General features: G+C 36.8%; 1 protein-coding gene across 25 annotated transcripts in view; it reads left to right on the forward strand.

The window, feature by feature from the left end:
• Positions 1 to 25,352, forward strand: part of DCDC1 (doublecortin domain containing 1) — a 482,427-nt gene that overhangs the window by 365,148 nt on the left and 91,927 nt on the right. For all 25 annotated transcript variants that reach the window (XR_007403614.1, XR_007403613.1, XR_007403622.1 and 22 more), the window contains 3 exons: positions 2,738 to 2,861; positions 16,036 to 16,217; positions 21,382 to 21,480. Coding sequence is in view for 3 of the 25 variants with exons in the window: in XM_035701486.2 (XP_035557379.2) it covers positions 2,738 to 2,861; positions 16,036 to 16,217; positions 21,382 to 21,480 (405 nt within the window). In the remaining 22 variants the exon portion in view is untranslated. The remainder of the gene's footprint in view (positions 1 to 2,737; positions 2,862 to 16,035; positions 16,218 to 21,381; positions 21,481 to 25,352) is intronic.

Below are 25,352 nucleotides of genomic sequence, written 5' to 3' on the forward strand. Positions count from 1 at the left end.
CTGTTGAGGTATTCTATACCTACAGCAGGTAAAGAATTGGACCAGGGTTGCATTCTATTTCTTTAAATTGACTACAAAGAAGGAAGAATAGGGCAATGGATCAGGACAAGAAGGTGGCTGTAGTGCTGGAAGAGTAGGGCAATGGGTCAGTATAAGAGGGTGGCTGTAATGCTGGACCTTGAATCCTAACTAGGTATAGAGGGAAGAATAGACCTGGCAGGGAGGTATGGAATGTGACAAGATGGTAGAAACAATGGTTTGGAGCATCTGGTAGAGTGAAGAATTGTTAGAGTGGGCTATTTAAATATGTGAACTAGAGAAAAGGGAGATGGTGATGAGAAGGGCTTCTTGCAATTGAGATTTTAGAAGTGGTACAGTTATTTGTAATGGCCACTTTGAGTCTGTGTCCATGGGAAGGGTAGCTGATATGAGATGGAGTTAAGATCATTGGAGGCACTATGAGGCTGGGGGGATTCTCTACTTAGATATATATTTTTAAGCAGTTTATTTATGTATTAAAGATTCTATTATTTATTTATTTATTTATTTATTTATTTATTTATTTATTTATTTATGAGAGACACAGAGAAAGAGGCAGAGACATCGTCAGAGGGAGAAGCAGGATCCCCTTGGGGAGCCCAATGTGGGACTCCATCCCAGGACCCCAGGATCACGCCCTGAGCCAAAGGCAGATGCTCAACCATCAAGCCACCCAGGCGTTGGGTCTACTTAAGTATTTAAAAGATGTTGAATGATTACAGGAGCAGAGGGCGAGAGAACAAAAGCAAGCCAGGATAGTAAAATCTTCAATAAATGAGAGGGAAGGCTACAGAAGAACTGATATGAATGTAGCAAGAAAGGATAATAGCTCAGACATGATTTCGCCAAGAAGAGAAATGTAATACAGGGGCTATTAGCCCTGGCTTGTAAAGCCCTGGACTTGGTTCCACCTGGTTCCGTGTTGGTAAGGAACAGGTCTTTCCTGCCGCCCCAGCCCTTACTGCCCAGGCCCCAATAATTCCCATCAAGCTTATGCAAGATTGATTACTGCAGATGGTTCTGATAGGGCTGGGCTCCTTCGGAAAACTTGTAGGCTCAGATGACCATCATATATGTTAGAAAGTATAAGTGATGGGCTGCTTCTTATATTCTCACTCATGAATCAATGATTTATTTGTTAATAAATGTCCATCATTTCATTTCTAGGCTCAGTATGATTTAGCTATCTATATATAGTGATTATTCTCTTGCCATAATGTTATATTTTATTGGTTAATACTGATTTTGCAATTTTACATCTTTAATTTTAAGTAAAATTGCTGTATTACTTCCTAAATTACCAGTGATAGACTTTATCATGAAGCTTATCTCTCCTTTGTGGAATAAATTAACTAGTTTTCTATATCTTTGTGGTTTAAAATACTTTATATAGCATGAAAATGATCTTTTCCATGACCTGTGAAGTTATGTGAACGAGAGCATGTTTTTTTATTTTCTGTCTCAAATCTATGAGGTTTAAAAATAAATTCATTTATTTCATCAGAAATTTTGCATTTATTATTACATGTTCATAATATACTCTTTCAAATGTTTATAATATACTCTTCAATCTTTTCTATGCTAAATATTTAGCTCAGTTTCCCTATTTAGCTCAGTTTCCCTATTTCCCTAAATATTTAGCTCAGGGAAATAGGAAATTCCCTATTTCCCTATTTTCCCTTTTCTATGCTAAATATTTAGCTCAGTTTCCCTATTTAGTTTGTATTATATTAATCTAGATTTTTTTGCAAGAGATTTGCTACTTTCTTTTTATTTCAAAAACGTTTCTTTGAATCATTCTGATGTTCTATTTTCTGATTTATTTATTTCTATTTGAATATTATTTCCTTTCATCTATTTTCCACGGGACAATTTTATATATACTTTAAAATAATTGACTTGAATGTTTATTAGGTTCTCAATTTCACTTTTAATAAAAAAGAACTTAACATTATGGATTTATCTTTGTAATTGTAGGTTATGTTTTCATAATTCTTATTTTCATTGCTTTCTAAGCCACTATTGATCGTATTACTTTTTTCTTTATATGATATAATAGTATTTGGGGAGAGAAAATATGTTTTTTTAAATGACGTGATTGCAGTTGCAGAATTTAAACTTCTATTTATATCCAATTTTAATCTATCCATTTTCCACAAAGTGTGGCTTGTTCAATTTTCATTTTAAAACTATATTTAAGTTTACATTGTTAGTATGTGACAAATATTATAAATGTTCCAAGAATTGTTGAGGAAGATATTTTCTGTTAGTAGGCTACAATGTTGATAAATAGTCATATTTATATTTGTTATATTAGTCTGATAGTTTATATCCTTATCTGTTACTCTAGGAAAATTTACCTGGGGGTTTATAATCTGTTGGTCTTGTAATGATGTCTCTCTCAATAATTGTGTTTATGTCAGTTTCTCTTTGAATGTCTAAAAGGTTTTTTGCTTGATTTTTTCTTAGTGTTGTTATTTATGTCACTGTTATTATAAATTGGTTATTTACTTTGACTTTTGCCTAACATTCCACTGTTATGACATTGCCAATTTTTCCTGATTTTTAAAAATTGATTCTTTTGTTTTAAAATTGCCTTTTTTGATGTCTCTTGTACACAGCAAATGATCAGATTTGGATTTTTAACTCAAACTGAGTCTTTGCCTAGTACATAAATTTGTCTCTTATTTTGTTTTAGGTGGGCCATAAAACATGAAGGAACTAATAAGCCGGGCCAGTGGAAACATTCCAGGGTTGAAAATCCTCTCTGGAACAAGCTTACCTACATGTGGCCAGTTCTTCCCAGTGGCCAACTTAATGAGGTTGTATCTTTTAGCATAAGAGTTGGTGAGATTTCCTTTCAGGCCCAGCATGGGCTCAATTTTTCTGAAACTTTCCATGAATCTTTTGAATTACAGTTGTTAGGTGCAAGAGATCAATTAATTCTGGTTTTGTACCAATTCATTAGAAAGATATGTTCAAGTTTTCCATTATGAAAATGAACTTATTTCATCTTGTAGTCTGTCAAATTTTACTTGATGTATTTTGAAATTTAGTTCTTAGACACACACATCTTTAGAAATATTATTTCTCCCTGGTGAATTGAAACATTTATCATTATGGAGAGACTCTCCCTAGCTCTAGTAGAATAAATCTCAGTTATGCAGTACTAATAGAAATATCCCAGGTGGAGCAACTGGGTGGCTCAGCCGTTCTTCATCTGCCTGGCTTGAGTTGTGACCCTAAGTTCCTGGGAGGAGTCCTGCATTGGGCTCCCTGCTCAGTGGGGAGTCAGCTTCTCCTTCTGTTTCTCCCTCTCCTTGTGTTCTCTCTCTCTCTCTCTCTCTCTCATAAATAAACAAACAAATAAAATCTTAAAGAAATATGCCAGCTACTTATTATTATTATTATTACTTGCTTAATATATCTTCTTTCCATCCTTTTACTTTCTATACTTGTATATTCTTCTGTTCTAGGAGGATCTCCAATAATTAGCATATAAGTTCGTATGGAAACAATTATCTGACAATCTTTATCTCTAAATTAAAGGATTTGGTCCTTTCTATTTATTGCCATAACAAATATTTTGGATTTTTATTTGCTTTCTATTTCTCCTGGCTTTCCTGTGTTTCATTTTTCCTCTGTTCTTATTTCTTTTAGACTGATTTTTTTCTCATTACATTTTTCCTCTCTACTAGTTTGGAAATTATATACTCCATTTCCATTCTTTTTCATTATTCCTCTGAGTCTTTCACCTTACATATGTAAATGATCAAAATCTGAAATGAACAAATGTATTTACTCTTCTCCTAAATAATCAAGAATATTAGAAAACCTTAACTTCAACCACGATTTGTAACATATGCTATTATAGTCATGAAATTTATCTTTTAAAAAATATTAAATTGTTATAGGTAGCAAATATTTATTTAGACTTAGCCCCATTTGTTTTCTTTCTTGTCAGAATTCCTTCTTACATTCTAGTCCTTGCACGTGTGATTACTTTCCTTATTCCTAGTATACACTTCTCTTAATTATTGGTAGCAAATTCCGTTTCTATTTATCTGAAGATGTCTTTGTTTTGCCTTCCTTTATATATTTTCATTTAACAAGTGAAAGATGTCATCACCAATTTCTCCCTTCCATTGTTGCTATTGAGCAGCCATCTATCTTTCTAAACATTATTCCTTTGAAGGTAATCTATCTTTTCTCTGACTGCTAATTTTTTATTTTTATTTTTTAAATTTTATTGGGATGCCTGGGTGGCTCAGCAGTTGAGCATCTGCCTTTGGCTCAGGGTGTGATCCCGGAGGTCTGGGATCGAGTCCCACATTGGGCTTCCTCCATGGAGCCTGCTTCTCCCTCTGCCTATGTGTCTGCCTCTCTTTCCCTCTGTGTCTCCCTGAATAAATAAATAAATCATTTTTAAAAATTTTATTTAAATTCAGTTAATTAACATATAATGTATTAATAGTTTCATATAATGTATTATTAGTCAGTGATTCATCAGTTTTATATAACACCCAGTGCTCATCACATCACATGCCCTCCTTAACGCCTACCACCCAGTTAAACTGTCCCCCAACCTCCATCCTCTCCAGCAACCCTCAGTTTGTTTTCAAACTGTTAAGAGTCTTTTATAGTTTGTCTCCCTCTCTAATTTCCTCTTGTTTTATTTTTTTCCTCTCTTCCCCTATGATCCTCTGCTTTGTTTCTTAAATTCCACATATGAGTGAGATCATATGGTAATTGTCTTTCTCCAATTGACTTATTTCATTTAGCATAATACCCTCTAGTTCCATCCACGTCGTTGCAAATGGCAGGATTTTTTTTTCTTATGTCTGATTGCTTTAAGTATCTTTCCTTTCCTTTTATAACTTTCAACTTCACCACAAAATGTTTGAGAGAGGATTTTTTTCATTGCTCCTGCTTGGAGTTCTTGACTCTGTGGATTGGTAGGATGCGTCATTTCTGAAAATTTATCACCCATTATCAAATATCCTCTCTCTTATATCCCCTCATTCCATTCTTTACAGAAAACCCTGGTTAGGTATAAGCTAGAGCTTCTTATTTTGACCTCCATGTCTCTTAACCTCTCTTTCATATTTTTCATGTCTTTGTCTCTTCATATATTTTTGCTTGCTCATGTTTCCAGGCATATTTCTTTCAGTTAATTATTTTTTTCTCTTTATTTTTATCTCATGTATTTTAAATTACAAGTGAGGGTCAGCCTGTGTTATGAATTCTCAATGAAGATAATTTTTCTCTTCTATACATAGAAAATGTTTGAGACAACCTAGTTTACTTGCAGCCACCTGGAGGGAATTATTTCTGGTTTGCCTCTTCAATGAAATTTAGCCTTTTGTGACTCTTGTCTTATGAGGGGAGTTTTTCTGTTAGTCTCCCACCCTTGGCTAAGCTCTGAAATTTGTCTTCTGTGTCCTTCCCTTTGCAAGACCATGGGAACAGAAATTCAAGTTCATTGAGGTTTGGCGAATTTCCTAAAACCAAAATCCAGTTTCAGTACTCTGTTGACCTCTCTCTGGGGCCCTAGTGTATTTTGCCTTATTACTATGTCAATGATAGGCTCTAAAAATTTTTTAAAAATATTGTCTCCTGATTTTTTTGGTTGTTTTGTCATATTTTCTGGTTTCAATCAAGTTTTCTCTTTCTCCTTAAATCACAATTTCCTATGCCTCCTCACTGATTAAATGAATCTCAGCACTTTAGGAAAAAGACAGATGGAGTCTGAAACCAAGAAGCCATTAGTTAGGCCTCCAAGATGTTCTTAAATTTAAACTTGCATTTAGATGCTCTTATATTTAGTAGTAAAGCAACAGTTCAGATAGCTGAGTTTTGTTGAGTGAGAAAGGAGTTCTTCAAAATACCAGAGGCTGAGGATTGGGCAGCCTGACCAGTGGCTAGGTGAATTATATGTCTGAGACTCAGGTTTATAGCACTAGTGAGAGCCAACTGGAGCCAAGTGTGGGGAAGTGTCACAGAGAGACCAATAGGCCCAGAATAAGCCAAGAAAAAAACCGTGAGTTGCACTAATTGTAGATTTTTCTCCAGAGGTTCAGGAAAAACAGGCTAAAACCGAGAAAGCAGGCAGGATAATTTACACCTTAACTGGTGGTGTTTAGATGCCAGAAGGTTGCCCAGTGGCCAAAGAACACAAGAAGAATATACTTAGAGGCTCTGAGGACCAAGGTCAAGTACTCACAAATAGACCAGGGACCCCTATCCCAAGAGTATACAGTTTGTTGCACTTTCACCTACCAGAAACCATGTTGAGGAAGAAGAAGGGAAGAGATATGTCCCTAAAAGGACACAACAGTTCTGGTAAGAAATCTAAAACTTCACTTTGGTTGAATACATTTACAAAAGGACACAGCTTTAAAAACAAATAGAAAAGTCTGTTTTGAGGCACCTGGGTGGCTCAGTTGGTTGTCTGCCTTCAGCTAAGGTCATGATCCCAGATTCTGGGATCCAGTCCTGCATCAGGCTCTCTGCTCAGCAGGGAGTTGCTTCTCCCTCTCCCTCTGCCTGACACTCTGCCTATTTGTGCTGTCTGTCAAGTAAACTAATAAAATCTTTAAAACAAGACAAAACAAAAAGCATTGTTTTAAGTTAGCAGAAACTGGCACACCTTTAATTGAAATATCAAGTATTCATCATCCAATGGGGTGGGAGATAGACAGGGATGTTTCACAAGAAAGTGTTCTTTCTTATGTAGGAAAAGCGAGAAGATTATGATTATTGCAAATTTCACAGATATTGTGCTTACATTTTTAAACCTCAGTATATAAGTAATGTAATTTGGTTAATTAAGTAATTGATTTAAATGATGTATGGGAATTATATTAGGAGATCTAAGTTAACCTGATTCCTTTAAAATTTACCATTAAAAAAATACATTTTTGCTAATGGCCTGAGATTTGACAACTAAATGGTCTTAGGAATAGAAATGGACTGCTACAAAGTTCTATAGCCATTCAAGCAGAATAACAAATTTTGGGTGGAGAGATATGCCTGCCTGTACCCCAACAAAACTCTGGTCCTCACTTTTAAACTGGGAAAAGACTAAGGCACTAAATTAGCTAAAGTAAGACAAATTGATCATGTATTTCAAAATGACTTAGCCTAAGAGTACTATTAGTTCTTGCGGTGTTTAAGGAAAGAAGAAAATACTTACCAAGCAGGGAACTCAAATAGTTCTTATTCAAATTAAATATAATCTATTTCATTTAAAGTCTGGATCCATTTTATCTGAAGGACTATACTTTCTTTTCTCATTTCTACAGAATTGATTTTTTAAGCAAAAAGATGATATTATCAGTGTGTAATTAAATGCAATTAATATTTTGCTTGAAAAGACTTTCCATATAAATAAACTGCAGTTAGGAAATTCAGCCTTCATATTGTGGTGATTCAGGACATTTTGATCACAATAAGCATATGTATTAAATTTATTCCAGATTTAATCTTTCAACCTTATGACTTATCAGACATTTAGGCAATGCAGACAGAACAAGGAAGGAGATAATGGTTGCTACCTTCATGGAGCTTACAGGTTAAGAAGTATAGGCTGTCAAAAAAAAAAAAAAAAAAAAAAAAGAAGTATAGGCTGTCTATCAAAAGGGAAGGAACAAGAAAAGGAGGAAGGCAGACTTGATGAATAAAAGACAAAGAAGGGAGAAAAAAATTCAGAGAAAATGTTTGGTCCTTCAGAAATCAAGGCCGTTTGTTGAGCCAATTCATTCAGTCCCATGGTCAGTATGAGGAAAGTCAGTTGGCCTGATTGTCTGAATGGGCCTGAATATAGAGTCAAATATTGAATATAAGAAATACATCTGAGAAAAAACTATCCTGCAGGGTGCCTGAGTGGCTCAGTTGGTTAAGAGGCCAACTCTTGGTTTCAGCTCAGGTCATGATCTCAGGGTTGTGGGGTTGTGGGACCCATACCTGCCTCCAGCTCTGTGCTCAGCAGAGAGTCTGCTTCTCCTCTTCCCCTTTTCCTCTGCTGTTCCCCCTGCTTGTGCTAGTTCTCTCTTTAAAATGAATAAATCTTTTAAAAAAGAAAAGAAAAAACACTATCCTGAGTGAGACTCAAGTTCTCTTGTTTACTCTTTGACAAGAAACTCCAAAAAAGAATGTGACCAAGGGAAGATTTTTAAAAAATGGACAATGGGCATTATTTTTATGGTAATTCAGACTACTTTAATACTAATTCTGCTTCTCGTTGATAACAGCTGCTCTAATGACTGGTTTCATGCTGTTCTCACTGTTAAATATTATTCTAAAAGACAATTGATAATATTCTTATGAGCAAATACCTTTTCATATAGCTTAGTATCAACATTATAAAAATATGTTAAAACTTCATAAAACACAAACTTAATCAATTGTTATGGTTTATTCTGTGATTAATTCGCTGGAATAATTTATGGGAACTCAAACTACTTTCTTACCCCTTTGGAAAAAAAAGTTGTAAATTGAGAGCTGTACTTTTAAACATTAAAGATAAGGAACGGGATCCCTGGGTGGCGCAGCGGTTCGGCGCCTGCCTTTGGCCCAGGGCGCGATCCTGGAGACCTGGGATCGAATCCCACGTCGGGCTCCCGGTGCATGGAGCCTGCTTCTCCCTCTGCCTGTGTCTCTGCCTCTCTCTTTCTCTCTCTCTGTGTGTGACTATCATAAATTTAAAAAAAAATAAAATAAAAATAAAAAAATAAAGATAAGGAACAATGGTTTTTCATATTTAAGGGTGAACTTGTTGGAAAAGTGAGCCCAGAGAGACTTAAGATTTTGGAACGGGCCACTGAATAGTGATTTTAAAATTTTGTTATTATTATTATTATTATTATTATTATTATTATTATTATTTTAGAGAAGGAGGGAGGGGGGGAAGGACAAAGAGATTGGGGGAGAATCTTAAGCAAGCTCCACATCCAGAGTGAAGCCCCAGGCAGAGCTCAATTACACAAACCTGAGATCATGACCTGAGCTGAAATCAAGAGTTGGATGCTTTACCAACTGAGGTACCCGAGTGCCCCTAAAATGTCCAGATTATTAAATTAAAATATAAGTATTAGGAGAGGTCCATGTTAAACAAAATAATTTTATTTTGTACACATTTTATTAATTTGTTAAGAGATTATGATTATTAGCTGGTACTATAAGGGTATAAAATGGAGGTGTAATAAGTCCCAAGACAGGAAATTGAAGAACCTATTAATTTATTAATAACAAATAGATGAAGGCAGACCAGTTTGATAAGAAACTTAGATCACTAGTTAAGAGCAAGACTCCCCAAAGAAGCACAGGCTCTTTCTTGTCATGAGAGAGAGAAAAAGCAGAATTATCAGTTTAAAGAAGCACCAAGGCCCATCACCTGACAATACAGCCATGACATGGAATATTGTGAACGCAGAGAAAGCCAATAAAGAAATTAATGGGAACATCTGAATTCCAGTGGCAAAAATGTGAGGGAGGAAACAGCACTCCATGCTTATTAATGAATTACCAATGTTTTTATTGTGCTTCATTATCCTGACAGCATAGCTCTATTTCCATGGATGATGAAGAACAAGGTTTAAAGTGGCTTTTTTTTTTAAAGATTTTATTTATTTATTCATCAGAGACACACAGAGAGAGGCAGAGACACAAGCAGAGGGAGAAGCAGGCTCCCCAGGGGGAGTCTGATGTGGGACTTGATCCCAGGATCCTGGGATCATGCCCTGAGCCAAAGGCAGACGCTCAACCACTGAGCCACCCAGGCGCCCCTAAAGTAGCTTAAACAAAGAACTGCCAGTGATTGGTCATACATTCGGAAAGTTTTGAAACCCAAGATAAATTTTTCATTTCTTTGGATTGGGTTCTGCGATGTCTCATATTAAAGAGAAGGCCCTTGGACTTCATCTAACTGGAAAGCAAAGGAAGCCATCTGAAGTGGTGCTAAAGCCAATGTCTATAATGGTTCCCATTTCCATGAGGGCTTTGGAAGTGAAAAAATCTAAAAATGACTAGGAGCTATGATGGCATAGTCCAGGTAAGTTTACCAGAGATACAGCATGCGTGCAGTATTGAAAAAAAAACTTAGTCCCACATTTGTACCCACATTAGAGGTACTTAGTACCTCTATGAATTGACAGTTTCTCACAGACTAACCTCAAGGAAGTATCTTGTTCTTCTTGCCTTTCCCTTCCATGGTCCAGTAAGAAATAGGGAAATATTGGGTATTTTATACCAAAACTTCAAAGTGAGAGTAATTTTTTAAAGTGTGTTTTTTTTTAAGATTTTATTTATTCATGAGACACAGAGAGGTAGATACACAGGCAGAGGGAGAAGCAGGCTCCATGCAGGGAGCCCGACGTGGGACTCGATCCTGGGTCTCCAGGATCACGTCCTGGGCTGAAGGCACCACTAAACCGCTGAGCCACCCAGGCTGCACTTAAAGTTTTTAGTTAGTTAACATACAGTGTTATATTAGTTTTAGGCGTACAATATAGTGATTCAACAATTCCATACATCACCTGGTGCTCATCAGAAGTGCACTCCTTAATCAGTTTGGTTTTTTTCTCTATAATTAAGAATCTATTTCTTGGTTTGTCTCTCTCTTTCTCTTTTTCTCTCTCTATTTTCCCCTTTGCTCATCTGTTTTATTTTTTTTTATTTTTATTTTTTAGATTTTATTTATTTATTCATGAGAAACAGAGAGAGAGGCAGAGCCACAGGCAGAGGGAGAAGCAAGCTCCATGCAAGGAGCCTGACGTGGGACTCAGTCCTGGGATTCCAGGATCATGCCCTGAGCCGAAGGCAGATGCTCAACCACTGAGCCATCCAAGGGTCCTACCTCATCTGTTTTATTTCTTAAATTCCACATATGAGTGAAATCATATATTTGTCTTTCTCTGACTTATTTTGCTTAGAATTATACTCTCTAGCCCGATCTATGTCATTGCAAATGGCAACATTTCATTTTTTATGGCTTAGTTGTATTCCATTGTGTGTGTGTGTACGTGTGCACACTCACGCACGCGCGTGTGTAACATCTTCTTTATCCATTCATCAATCAGTGGACACCAGCTACTTCCATAATTTGACTATTGTAAATAATGTTGCTATAACAGAGGGGAAGATATCTCTTTGAACTAGTGTTTTTTGGTGTCATTTGGATAACTACCCAATAGTGTGATTGCTGGATCATAGGGTAGTTCTGTTTTTAACTTTTTGAGGAATCTCCATATTGTTTTCCACCAGTTTTCATTTCTACCAATAGGGCAAGGGGGTCCTTTTTCCCCTGAATCCTTGCCAACACCTATAGTTTCCTGTGTTGTTGGTTTTAACTATTCTGACAGGTGTGAGGTGATATCTCCTTGTAGCTTTGATTTGCATTTCCCTGATGAGAAGTGATGATGAGCATCTTTTCCTATGTCTGTTGGCTATCTGTATGTCATTTTTTGGAGACATGTCTGTTTATGTCTTCTGCCCACTTTTTAACTGGATTATTTGGGTTTTTTTGGGTGTTCTTTAGGTTCTTTATATATTTTGGATACTACCTCTTAATTGGATATCTCGTTTGCAAATATCTTCTTCTATTCCACAGGTTGAGTTTCAGTTTTGTTGACTGTTTCCTTTGCCGTGCAGAAGCTTTTTTTTTTTTTAATGTAGTCCCAATAATTTATTTTTTCCTTTTGTTTCTCTTGCCTCAGGAGATGTAACTAGAAAATAGTTGCTTCAGCTGATGTCTGAGAAGTTACTGCCTATTCTCTTCTAGGGTTTCTATGGTTTCAGGTTTAGGACTTTTATCCATTTATTTTTATGTTTGGTGTAAGAAAGTGGTCCACTTTCATTGTCTTGCATGTTGCTATCCAGTTTTTCCAACCCCATTTGTTGGAGAGACATTTTCCCATTGGATATTCTTTCCTGCTTTGTTGAAGACGAGTTGACCATATAGTTGTGGGTTTATTTCTGTGTTTTCTATTCTATTCCATTGATCTATGTGTCTGTTTTTGTGCTTGATACCACACTATTTTGATCACTACAGCTTTGTAATATAACTCAAAGTCCAGAACTCTGATGGCTCCAGCTTTGATTTTCTTTTTCAAGATTGTTTGGCTTTTGGCGTCTTTTTGGTTCCATGCAAATTTGAGGAATGTTTGTTCTAGGTGTGCGAAAAATGCTGCTGGTATTTTGATGGGGATTGCATTAAATATGTACACTTTTTCATATAGTATAGACATTTTAACAAAATTTGTTCTTCCAGTGCATGAGCATGGAATGTCTTTCCATTTCTTTGTGTCATCTTCAATTTCTTCCATCAGTGTTTTATAGTTTTCAGAATACAGATCTTTCACCCCTTTGGTTAGGTTTATTCCTAGGTATCCTATTATTTTGGTGCAATTGTAATTGGGATAATTTTCTTATTTTCTTGTTCTGCTGCTTCATCATTAGTGCATAGAAATGCAACAGACTTCTATACATTGATTTTGTATACTGTGACTTTACTAATTTGTCTATCAGTTCCAGCAGTTTTAAAAATATATATATTGTTTATTTATTTGAGAGAGAGTACAAGCAGGGAAGAAGCAGATTTCTGACTGAGCCAAGAGCATGACACAGGACTTGATCCCAGGACCCTGGAATCATGCCCTGAGCCGAAGGCAGGTGTTTAACCCACCTAGCCACCCAGGAGCCCCATTACTAGAAGTTTTTTGGTGGAGTCTTTTGGATTTTCATTTATTTATTTATTTATTTATTTATTTATTTATTTATTTATGAGAGAGACACACACACACACACAGAATGGCAGAGACACAGACAGAGGGAGAAGCAGGCTCCATGCAGGGAGCCCCATGTGGGACTTGATCCAGGGACTCCAGGACCACTCCCTGAGCCAAAGGCAGACGCTCAACCGCTGAGCCACCCAGGCGTCCCTCTTGGATTTTCTGTGTGAATTGTCATGTCATCTGCAAATAGTGAAAGTTTTATTTCTTCCTTATCAATTTAGATGGCTTATTTCTCTTTGTTGTCTGATTGCTGAGGACAGGGCAAGCAATGTGACAGTAATTTTTTTAATAAGAAGGCTGCTCTCCCCCATCTCTCCCACATATCTAGCCCTAGTTTCATGATAATTTATGTCTAAAGCTCAGCAAATATTGATTTGCTCTGAAATTCTTAATATCTTTGTTGTAAAAGAGTTACAAGTAAGTCTTGAACTTACTTCTTAAAGAAGTTATGCAAATCCACTCTTTCACCATCCCTCACATTAAGTGAAATCTTTACACAATTGGAACATCTCAAATGAAAGTACACAATGGGTTTTTCATAACATATTTCTTTCCAGTAACTCTAGTAAGGGAGAGCTGCTCCATATTGCTCCATTCATAATAATAGTTACATATCTATATAAATACTTTATAATCTGTCCTTTGCAACTTAAATGCCATACAGGTAAAAGGTTCTCAGTGAAGGTCAGATATATGGAAAAACTTCGTTTTATTTATTTAAAAATTTTATTTATTTATTCCTGAGAGACACAGAGATAGAGACAGAGACATAGGCAGAGGGAGAAGCAGGCTTCCGCAGGGAGCGTGATGCAGGACTTGATCTCAGGCCCCCAGGATCACAACCTGAGCTGCAGGCAGATGCTCAACCACTGAGTTGTAGCCACCCAGGCATCCCAGAAAACCTTTATTAATTCAAGTTTTACTTGTTTAGAAGTGTGATAAGTTAGTCTTATTGTACACCTTTATTATGAACATGTTTACTAAACAAAATATTATATTAAAATATAAATGAAAAAATGCTAAATTGAAAAGGACTCTACTTATGAAATTTTTAAACTTTTATTTATACTATTTTTCTTAATTAAATGCAATTAGTGTTATTTACTCCTTCGTTTCACAAATTAAAGCATTATAATTGGATGCTGTCTCAGAATGTTTAATTTTTAAATTAAAACAGATTTTGTTTATAACTTATTTAAAACACATTTTTTGAACTATGTAATTGTTCAGTATAATTACGTGATGCTAAGAAATTTTTAAGAGGATATAAATGAGTATATTTTCCTTATACCTCCCTTTTAAAAAATGATCTCCTTTTCCATAAACTAATGGCCACACATCCTGGTCTGTATTAGTCTAACATGCCAGCATGTCTCCTCAACCCACCTGTATCTTTATCTTTGTCATGTCAGTTAGACACTGCTAGGACATTAGGACCACCTCTGTAGTGATTGGGCTTTATGTCTGCCTTTCACAACTTCTTCCTCTTTTGGGTATTGGTACCCATATCTCCTTTAGGAAACTTCTTCCATTTATAGTTCATGTGGATGGTGGTGTCTTTGCTTGAGCTCCTCAGAAAGCAGAACTTGAGGCAAATAGCTTATGTGCTACTACCTTTTTAGGATGTGCAGTCCCAGGGACAAGCAGGGAAGGAAGCAGAGCCAATATAAGAATGTGCTATGAAGCTCTCCTCAAATAATTCATTTAAACAATTATCTTAGGAGGGTCTTCTCTCCTGGAGAAGAAAAAGGAAATAATTTATCCATCAGCTTCCATCTCTTTTAGGTCAAAGCTTTGCCCTAGGCTACACAACCAGAATGATGGATCAAAAATTCAAATTCAGGAAGTCTGGCTCAAGAGCCCAAGCTTTTAATCACTTCACAAGATGCTCTTCTGAATGTTAGTGATAAGAGCTAAGAAGAAATAGAAGCAAAGATAAGGGTTAGGAGATGTTGTGGGGGCCAGGTGACGCAGGACAGGATTTGGAATTTTTGATTGACCTGGAAGGCTTCATTGAGACGATACTTGAGTTAAGACCTGTAGAACAAGCAGCTCTCTAGGGCAAGAGCATGCCAAGAAATGCAAAGAACCCAAAATGGTATCTTTGAGGAACAATGAAGTAAATATGGCATCAGCAGTGTGAGTGAGGGGGAGAGCAATAGGAGATAAAATGAGAGAGAAAAGATGAGGTACAGATCATGCAGAGCCTTGTAAGCCTAACACATCACGTCTGATCATCTCTTCTCAAATTTTCTCTTCTTCCACAAATGCTTATTTTTGTGACTGGCCATAGTATCCACCCAGTTGCTCAAACTACAAACCTGGGAGCAATGAATCCTTCCCTCTTTATATTCCCCCAATATCTTGTTTTGTTAATCCTTAAGTCTCATACATACACTGTGTCCTGTCCTTTGACCCCTCCTTTACTGCCCTAACTCCTACTGAGGCTTCAGCTCTGCTACAGGGCATTTTAGGTTCTCCTCCTACGTGGTCTCATCACACCCACTATTTTGTTGCTGTTATAGTTACACTATGGTAATTGTCCATTTATTTCCTGGTAAGTTTCCGAGGATTTGCTGGAAATTCCTTGTGGAAGAGTTTGCTGTCTTGTTCAGTTTTATTTCCAGTGCCTACCACTGTGCCTGGATCAAACCATCAATCAATATTTAGAAAATGCATGTATTAATAAACAAATAAATGAAAGATACACAGTAAGGGAGTTCTGCAACAGAAACATGAAATTTGACTAAATTCTTTTGTCATCTCATTCTGGTTTCTGGAGAGTTCAAATGTATTCTTTGCCAAATAGATCGAGTTTAACATAATACTATTTCAGGCTATTATAAAACCACTTTTCACACATTCTTCACATTAATTAAAGATAACTTCACACACAAGCAAAAAATATCCCAAGTTAATTCAGCCTTATCTTTTTAGTTTGATGATTCTCTGGAAGGAACTAAGTCTTTTATGTTGTAACACGACATGGGTTTTACACACATTTTAAAAACTACTAATCTTAAAATTGTTTTTTCTTACTTAAATAAAAAATAAAAATTGCTTGGAACATCTTGGATACCCAATACATTTTTTGATGAATGAATAAAAAAATTAAAGGTGTAAGTTACGTGTTTAATGCTTTTTTTTAAATCTAGGAATGACTCTTCTTATTTATCATCACATTATTTGTCATTTCTTTCTGAAGGAGTTTGATTGGCCAATAGAAGGACTGCTTATTCCAAACAGTCCTCCCATGAAGAGATCCACCTGTAAGACCCCGGAGGTGTGTGTCCCTGTGAGGCTTAGAGTTTTGCGGAATGGAGACAAGAATAAAAGCAGAGCCTTTGTTATTATTGGTCCAGACATCTCACCTGGACAGAAAAAGCAGTAAGAACAGCTTATTCATACTTCTTGTTTATAATTTCTATATATTTTTGTCTTCATTATGGGTATGTTTCTGGGAGAATTCTATTTATTTTTATAAAGGGCTCCCAGGGTGCCTGGGTGGCTCCATCATCTGTTAAACACTCAACTCTTGATTTTGGCTCAGGTCATGATCTCAGGGTGGTGGGATCCTGGGATCGAACCCCGCCTGAGGCTCTCTGCTCAGCAGGGAGCTGCTTCAGATTCTCTCTCTCCCTCTCCCTTTGCCCCTTCCCCTTCTATCTTTCTCAAATAAGTAAGTCTTTAAAAGAAATAAACAAAAAATTAATAAATAAAAAGGGCCCCTATGTTGATATTTGGAGACAAAAATAGAGACTGAGATTTAATTAAAACTTGTCAGGAACTTAATTTTAATTCTTTTGATTGAGGCTAAACACGGAAGAAAATAATGAATTAGAAATGGGTAATTCTGATCAAAAAACGTTCTAGGATCAATATCTATTTTGAATTAGCATTTTTGTTTAAGTTTTATAAATGTATGTCAAAATAACTGAGTTCATAAATCGCTTTTTAAATATTATTGTGTAATTCCTCATTTGAATTATTATTGTACATTATCATTTACATTAAGATCTTTGGTATATTTAACAAGCAAATATAGTTCTCAAAATATAACTTCATATAATTTATATCTCTGCCTTGGAATAACATTTTAAAAGCTTATCATTCTAGAAAAACATCAATCTGCACTTTAGCTTATATGATTGGAATAAAATCTTCCCATAGAGCCAATATTTCTCCAACATTGGAGAAAAATCACTTGCTGTATTTTCATTATGTTTTGTGACAAAAGAAATCATAGACCAGTGCAAAGCTGTGATGTAAAGAATGAGTTAAATACATTGTTTCTCATATTATTAACAGTGATATTACCTCCTGACCTTTCTTTTGAGCTGTTTAGAATATTTGAGGCTGCTGATAATCGTTTAATATTACTTTCTTCACATTGATTAAATATACTTCATACATCGCTGAACAATGAGTAACATTCAGATCGGCTGTCCACTGAACTGCCTGTAAAGATGATAAAGTAAAAAATTAATCTTCAAAGTAAAGTCAAGCCTGAAATTGAAATCTTTGACGCATACATTTCATAATTAGCTCATTCTGCTAGATATAAAATGTGAGGGTAATGCCCTTAAAGTAGCATATGACTTTTTTTTAAATCCAAAGTTAGCAAATAATTTTTGTCCCTTCCTACATTTATTTTTTTTTGCACTATATCTTTCACTGGGGTTCAAAATTATATACAGATTTTATCTTTTCACATTAATCTTTTAAAATGCATAGTTAAATCTGTAATCCAAACATAATTTGAGAGATTTGTTAATTTGGACAACTATTCCAGCAGAAAGTATGTGAAACCCTCTATTACGTTCATGCAACAGTGTGCCCTAATTAATCAAATATTTGCTTTGTTCGCTACATGAATTTATTATTCCCCCAAAATTAAAGTACACTGGCATAGACTTGACACTAAATCTCTGCTAAATATACATTAATTTTTCTTGGTCAATTCAGAACATTTTCTGCAGGATCATCAATAGCATTGGTTGCCCCCGAGCTGTATGTAAATACTGGTTAACAGAAGGTTCAAATGGAAAGAGTTTTGGGTAACATTACAGGACAGCTGTATTGCCGTGTTCCAGAAGACACTTTTCACATTGTATTCTATACGAATGGCATCCCAGAGTTGTACGAAGTAGAAGCCCTGCTGTGCTACTTTCATATATCCAAGCTAAATATTTTCTCTTTCAGAAGAAATAAATGCTAATGACATGTAGGGGTACATTACTTGCATTAACTTGAAACTTATTTGTAAGAAGAAAGATAGTTGGGCTATTTTGTGTCTTTACAAACAAAATCAAGCCAGAATGATGAAATATAGATCCATTTTAACCAAATCCTATCCTGGTAAAATGCTGTCCTTGCGTTACTTAATAATTCATTCTAGACAGTTTTGAGGGAAATTTGTTGTTGCTGGTTCCTTTATCTACAAAGCCAAAGGAAGATCAAATATCATTTGATCATTATTACTCAGTCGATCATTACTCTGGGTCAGTAACAAGATCTTGGCGGTCAGTCTTGGATCGTGACTGTCAAATTCAAATGAATTAAAACTATTGTGATTTCCAAGTGAATTTCATTTCTCAGAATAGTAAGTTAAACAAGGAGAATTTTATAAGTGATATTTTAAGGAATTGTAAGAGGAAAGGCTCAATCTGAAGCCACTTGATAAACTTTATATTAGTAAGTTCTGATCCCTGGACTCACTCAAGCACCTTACTATACCTTTTTTTTTTTAATAAATTTATTTTTTATTGGTGTTCAATTTGCCAACATATAGAATATCACCCAGTGCTCTTCCCGTCAAGTGCCCACCTCAATGCCCGTCACCCAGTCACCCCTACCCCCCCTGCCCACCTCCCTTTCCACCACCCCTAGTTCGTTTCCCAGAGTTAGGAGTCTTTCAAGTTCTGTCTCCCTTTCTGATATTTCCCACTCATTTTTTCTCCTTTCCCCTTACTATAGCTTGAAAGGCCCTTTGTGAATTGTTCCTGCATACATTTTTTTAGTTCTATCTCTTACCAACACTCTCTCCAATTCCTACTTTTAAACTCCTGCCACTCCCTGACACCTTCCACCCATCTTGAAGTAATAAGGGTGTTCCGAGAATGAGTTTGGATTTCATTTCTAGATGTTGACCCCAAACTGGACACTTCCCTACCCACCCATGAATTAGCTATAGCTTCTATGTTCTCCTTTGCTCTGATCATTGTGGGCTTTCCCCCAGGATAGCTCCCATCATTCTGAGCTGTGATTATCTGCTTATGCTTCCATCCATGAGACAGAGAACGGGGATGATGTGTTGTTATTCATCCATATATGTGCTTTCTGCTACGGTCTGGTCAGGGGACACTGTGTCCTTATTAATCAAGTACTAAGCCGTTGTATTCACCTCAGAATATTGGGCCCACAGTAGGCCCTAAATTAGTACTTATTGAATTTATTCATTCATTCATCTATTTATTTATGACTAACTATACTAGATTACCATTTTTGTGTTATTTATTCATTAACTATATTTGACCACTGTTTCTTTCATTTAATGAAATATGGAGATTCTAAAAATATATCAGATAGTTTTCTAAAGTGAAAGTTTGAACAGATACATATTTCAATTAAGCATTTTTTCTATGATCATTATTAATCACTTTCTAGTTTAAAAATGTTTCTTTTAAGATTTTATTTATTGATTGATGAGAATACACAGAGAGGAGAGAGAGAAGCAGAGACACAGGCAGAGGGAGAAGCAGGCTCCATGCAGGGAGCCTGACGTGGGACTTGATCCCAGGTCTCCAGACTCACGCCCTGGGCTGAAGGCGGTGCTAAACTGCTGAGCCACCCAGCTGCCCTCTAGTTTAAAAATATTTAGGCTTGGATTGATAACCTAAATAATAATAATAATATATGAATAAACACATGAATATGAACATGTAAATAACACGTCATGGGCAAAATGAGTGTAATCTCTGCATTTTCTTTAAAATTTATAAATTCATGTCTCAGGGGGTCAGTATTATTAGAAGAGGATTAAAATACTGAAAATTCATTTTCTTATATAAATTGTTCATAAAATAAATGTTTATAAAATTAATAATTTAATTGCAATAGCTTTTTAAATCTTTCTTTGAACTTTTTTTTTTAAAAGATTGTTTAAAATTTATTTACTTATTTTGAGAGGAAGAGAGAGAAAAGAGAGCAAGGGGAGGGGGGCAGAGGGAAGAGGAGAGAGAGAATCCCAAGCCGACTCTGCTAAGCCTGGATACCCAGAGGGGACTCAACCTCAGGATCCTGAGATCACCACCTTAGCCAAAATCAAGAGTCAGACTCTCATCTGACTGAGCCACTCAGGTGCCTCTGAAATCCTTTTTTTAAAAACAATAAGGTATATTATTTTTAGACAAATTATGGTAAATTAGAACCTCATGATTTTTTCACATATTTATTTTTTAAAATTTTTTATTGGAGTTCAATTTGCCAACATATAGCATAACACCCAGTGCTCTCCCATCAAGTGCCCCCCTCAGTGCCCGTCACCCAGTCACCCCAACCCCTGCCCACCTCTCCTTCCACTACCCCTTGTTCATTTTCCAGAGTTAAGAGTCTCTCATGTTCTGTCTCCCTCACTGATATTTCTCACTCATTTTCTTTCCTTTCCCCTTTATTTCCTTTCACTATTTTTTATATTTCCCAAATGAATGAGAACATATAATGTTTGTCCTTCTCTGATGGACTTACTTCACTCAGCATAATACCCTCCAGTTCCATCCACGTTGAAGCAAATGGTGGGTATTTGTCATTTCTAATGGCTGAGGAATATTCCATTGTATACATAGACCACATCTTCTTTATCCATTCATCTTTCGATGGACACTGAGGCTCCTTCCAGTTTGGCTATTGTGGACATTGCTGCCTGAAACATCGGGATGCAGGTGTCCTGCCATTTCACTGCATTTGTATCTTTGGGGTAAATCCCCAGCAGTGCAATTTATGGGTCATAGGGCAGCTCTATTTTTAACTCTTTGAGGAACCTCCACACAGTTTTCCAGAGTGGCTGCCCCAGTTCCCATTCCCACCAACAGTGCAGGAGGGTTCCCCTTTCTCCACATCCTCTCCAACATTTGTGGTTTCCTGTCTTGCTCATTTTCCCCATTCTCACTGGTGTGAGGTGGTATCTCATTGTGGTTTTGATTTGTATTTCCCTGATGGCCAGTGATGCGGAGCATTTTCTCATGTGCTTGTTGGCCATGTCTGTGTCTTCCTTTGTGAAATTTCTGTTCATGTCTTTTGCCCATTGCATGATTGGATTGTTTGTTTCTTTGCTGTTGAGTTTCATAAGTTCTTTACAGATCTTGGAAACTAGCCCTTTATCTGATACGTCATTTGCAAATATCTTCTCCCAATCTGTGGGTTGTCTTTTAGTTTTGTTGACTGTTCCCTTTGCTGTGCAGAAGCTTTTTATCTTTTTTCACATATTTAAAGATGAAAGGTAATTGATAACATATACTGACATGTCAGTCAAATCTTGGATCATTTGTTTCAGAAATGTTGACGCTGAAAAGAAAAAGAATGTGGAAAACCACATTACTAAATATTCTGAAACAGAAACAACCCAGTCTGAATTTCATCAACTTTTGGAGAGGTAAATATTTACTATTGTAAATGCAAATATATTTTCCATTTTAACGCCTGAATAATTATGTATAACACATAATACAAAATACATACGTATCTGCATAAGAAAGCTGTTGTTAATACAATGATCTTGGAATTTTTAATCTCTGAAATATATAAGCCATGTGAGTTTATGATACCAGTGCTAATTAATAAATTTTTGCCCAAGGGTCAAGGGCTGGCAATTTCCCTTAGCTTCCCTTTCTACTAACTCTGTAAATATAGATTATTCCCATTTAAAAAAATATTTCGCAATTGTACAGCACTTTTATTCAGTTTACATTTGTTTGAATTAAAATCAGTAGTTATAAAAAAAATAAAAAAAATAAAAAATAAATAAAATCAGTAGTTATCTACTTTAGACCAATTTGTAAATGTCATTAACTCATATCATATTTGTGAAATATGTTATGATTTACTTTTGAAAACTACATTCCTACCCAAACAAGACTTCTTCCCATAGAATTTGACAACTGTTTATAGGGAGAGCACCATGTATGTAATGTATAAACATACATTAAAATGTATAAAAAATGTATAAACATTTTTTACAAAATATATCTTGTTGAATATGAGGGGGCAATCTTTACAGAATGTCAGGAAAATTATGCTAATTTTTATTTAATAATTCACTCCAGACAGTTTTGATACTCTTTTCTTGGTCATGGTGGTTCTTCTACCTCCAAAGCCAAAGGAAGATCTGGTAGTATAACAAGCATTTTTTTTTAAGATTTTATTTATTTATTCATGAGACACACACAGAGAGAGGCAGAGACACAGGCAGAGGGAGAAGCAGGCTCCCTGCAGGGAGTCCATGCGGGACTCGATCCCAGGACCCCGGGATCACGCGCTGAGCCAAATGCAGATGCTCAATCGCTGAGCCCCCGCCAGGTGTCCCAACAAGCATTATTTTTAAATACTAAACATAGAATTGCTTTTGTTGATATTTGAAGTTGCAGGCAACATGGAGCACTGAAAAGACTGTTGGATTAAGAGTCAAGAGGATTGGTTTTAACCCCAGGTTTGCCATTAACTAACTGGAAAACTTCAGCAAAGCACTCCCTTCTCTGAGTCCCATTTTCCTCTTTGTGAAACAGGATTGGATGAAGAGCTAAGAGGAGAGGAGGAAGGAACTTGATTCTGTTCAATATCTGTTGTGTTCTATCATGTGCATCAACTGGTGTTAGATATCCTGTTGGAGATTTTAAAAGGAGGCGCAAGCCATTCCTTGCTCTCAGGAAACTCCTAACTTATTGGGAAGACAGCTTGCCTAGTGAAACAGAAAGCCCCGGGGGGCACTATTTAATTGTGCAGAAGTGAAAATGATCAAGGGATCATTTTTATACAGGACCGGGAAGGAGAAAGGACACGGTGAGGGGCAGCTGTTAGGGGAGGCCACATGGAGAAGAGAGAAAATGAGAGAGATATAAAAAGACAGAGATACAAAGCAAGAAGATGAAGAAAAGAAGAAAGCATGTATCCATAGCTTCTGTAGATTTTGCTACTGTTCTGAAATAACTGGACGGATGTGGGGGTGTTCCTGGGATGGGTGTCCTGGCGAGTGATTAGAGAAGGAGGTCTCTTCTCTTACAGAGATCTACAGACCTAGGAGACATGGTTTCTCCCTCCTACCCCTGCCTTTGTCTCCCAGGGCACCCAGTGGTACTGAAATTGGATTTCACGGTACCACCAGCTCCACTTGCCACTCCTCCTCCACTCTAGTCCTGAAAAAGCACAGAGCTAAGACTCCACTTTTCTGGACTCCCCGTAAATCTGGGTAGGCCACGTGGTTGCTAGTCCTCACCTCTGGTGTGCAAGTCAGAGGATCTTATTTCTGGGACCTTTGCCTCCACGTAACGGAGAAATCCTGGACCACTTGCTCAGCACTTCAGCTTCAGTCCTCTTACTCTGTAAATGGATTACTCTTTGCTGATGGCCTCTTGGGAGGCCATACAATGTTGTGAAGGACTCAGATTTAGGTTTGAATTCCAGCTCTCCTACTTGCTAGCTATGCAATCTTGGGCAAGGAAATTAATCTCCAGGCTGAGTTTCCTCATCAGTAAAATGGGCCTCTCAGAAATGATGTGAGAATTAAGTGAGAATAGACACGAAATTCTTGCAGTGGTTGATCCATTTGAATAATGTGTTGCTGACTCTTTATGTGCCAGGCAATTTACAGATATCCACACATTTAATCTGTAAAATATCACTGTGAGATAAATACTACTATATCTGTCTTTTACTGATGGAGCAATCAGAGAAATTAAGTGACTTTTTCAAGGTTACATAGCCAGAACAGGGAGCTAGAATTTGAACCCAGGCAATCTGATTCCAGAGCCCACATTCCTTATTAGGCACTGAACAGCCAGTTCTTTTCTTCTCTCTCCATTATGTTGACTGGCATGTGAACAAGTTGGAGGAATTAAATAGAGAGGAAAAAGCTTATCCCAATCCTCTCTAACCCACCTACATGGGCCAATTAAATTCAGCACTATTAAACCAGGATTTCAAAAAAGGAAGGGAGATTTACCAACCACCCATTCCTTCTCTTCTCCCACTCGTTGTCTTAAAACAGGATACTCCCATAGTCCAAATGTTCTCCAGGAAAATGTGAGTGGGATTATATATGATAATGGTAACTCTTCTTAGGTCATGCTATAACAGCCTGGACCCACAAAGATATCCATTTAGGGAAAGTAGAAGGAATCAGGTTCAGTCTTTGGGCAGCAGAGAAAGAGAATCAGGCATGTCTTGTGGCTGGGGGCTCAATCTTCTTATAGTTCCTACCCACTCTCTCCCCATAAACTCCTGTGGATGAGAGTCTCTGCTGGTCCACCAGCTTTCAGAGTTGTGACACAAGAGGCAGAGACTTAGTTCCCACTGTCTTGTTCCCTTCTAAGACCTCTCAGAGAAATGAAGGGCCTAATTATTTGCTCAATTGCTTTATCCCATCTAAGGAAATATAATTGAGAAATATTCTTCATATAGCTTAGTCTTTCTGATGAGCATAAAGTCACTTCTAATTCTCTTAGTATAGATAGTACATTCTAATATAAAATATATTTAGCAAGAATCTTCACTTTCCTTGTTCCAAAGGTAGGATCATGTCCACAGTCTTCTTACCAGCCCCATCACCTCCCTTTACCCCTCCTCCCTCCACCCCTACAATTCAGCCCTCTTACTGCTACCCTGAGCTGGCCATTTAGCTTCAACCCATCGTCCACCTTTCTGACGGTTACCTTTCTAAAGAGCAGATCTGATAATGCCACCCCTCCCCTCACCTACCTTCGATGACTTCTTGCTCTTTATGGGATTGAGGACAAGTTGATTAGCCTGGTATCTTAAGTATTTTCCATGGGTTTCTGTATTCTTTTTCAGTTTCATCTGGCTCCTGCTCCATACACTCAGGTCTGACCATACAAAACTTCTCTAGGTTCTCTAGGTTGACAAACATCTCTTCTTGACAAACTCCTCTTCTTGACAAACTCCTATTCACCTGAAAAGGCCCAACCCAAATGTCACTTCCTTGATAAGGGAGGAAGTCATTGTTTTGTTTTTCCTGTGTTTGCACAACACCCTGGCCAGGTGACTATGACAGCTTCTACTCCTTCCTATTATACTGCAGTTGCCGACCTATCTCTTCCTTGACTAGAGGCTCTTAAGGGAACAAGAAAAGAGTATCATTCATTTCAATATCCACAGGGCAGGCCAAATGCTTGTTTGAGGCCTGCAGGTGGAAATCCCTGTTTAATGTTCAATCAGGCTAAAAATTCATGTTTGAAAGGGAGTTAAAGGGCTAGAGAGATCACTTCTAATGGAGGGAGGTAAGAAACTGCTTGG

Source organism: Canis lupus, chromosome 18 (assembly GCF_003254725.2).
Source record: "Canis lupus dingo isolate Sandy chromosome 18, ASM325472v2, whole genome shotgun sequence".
Classification (NCBI taxonomy): Eukaryota; Metazoa; Chordata; class Mammalia; order Carnivora; family Canidae; genus Canis; species Canis lupus.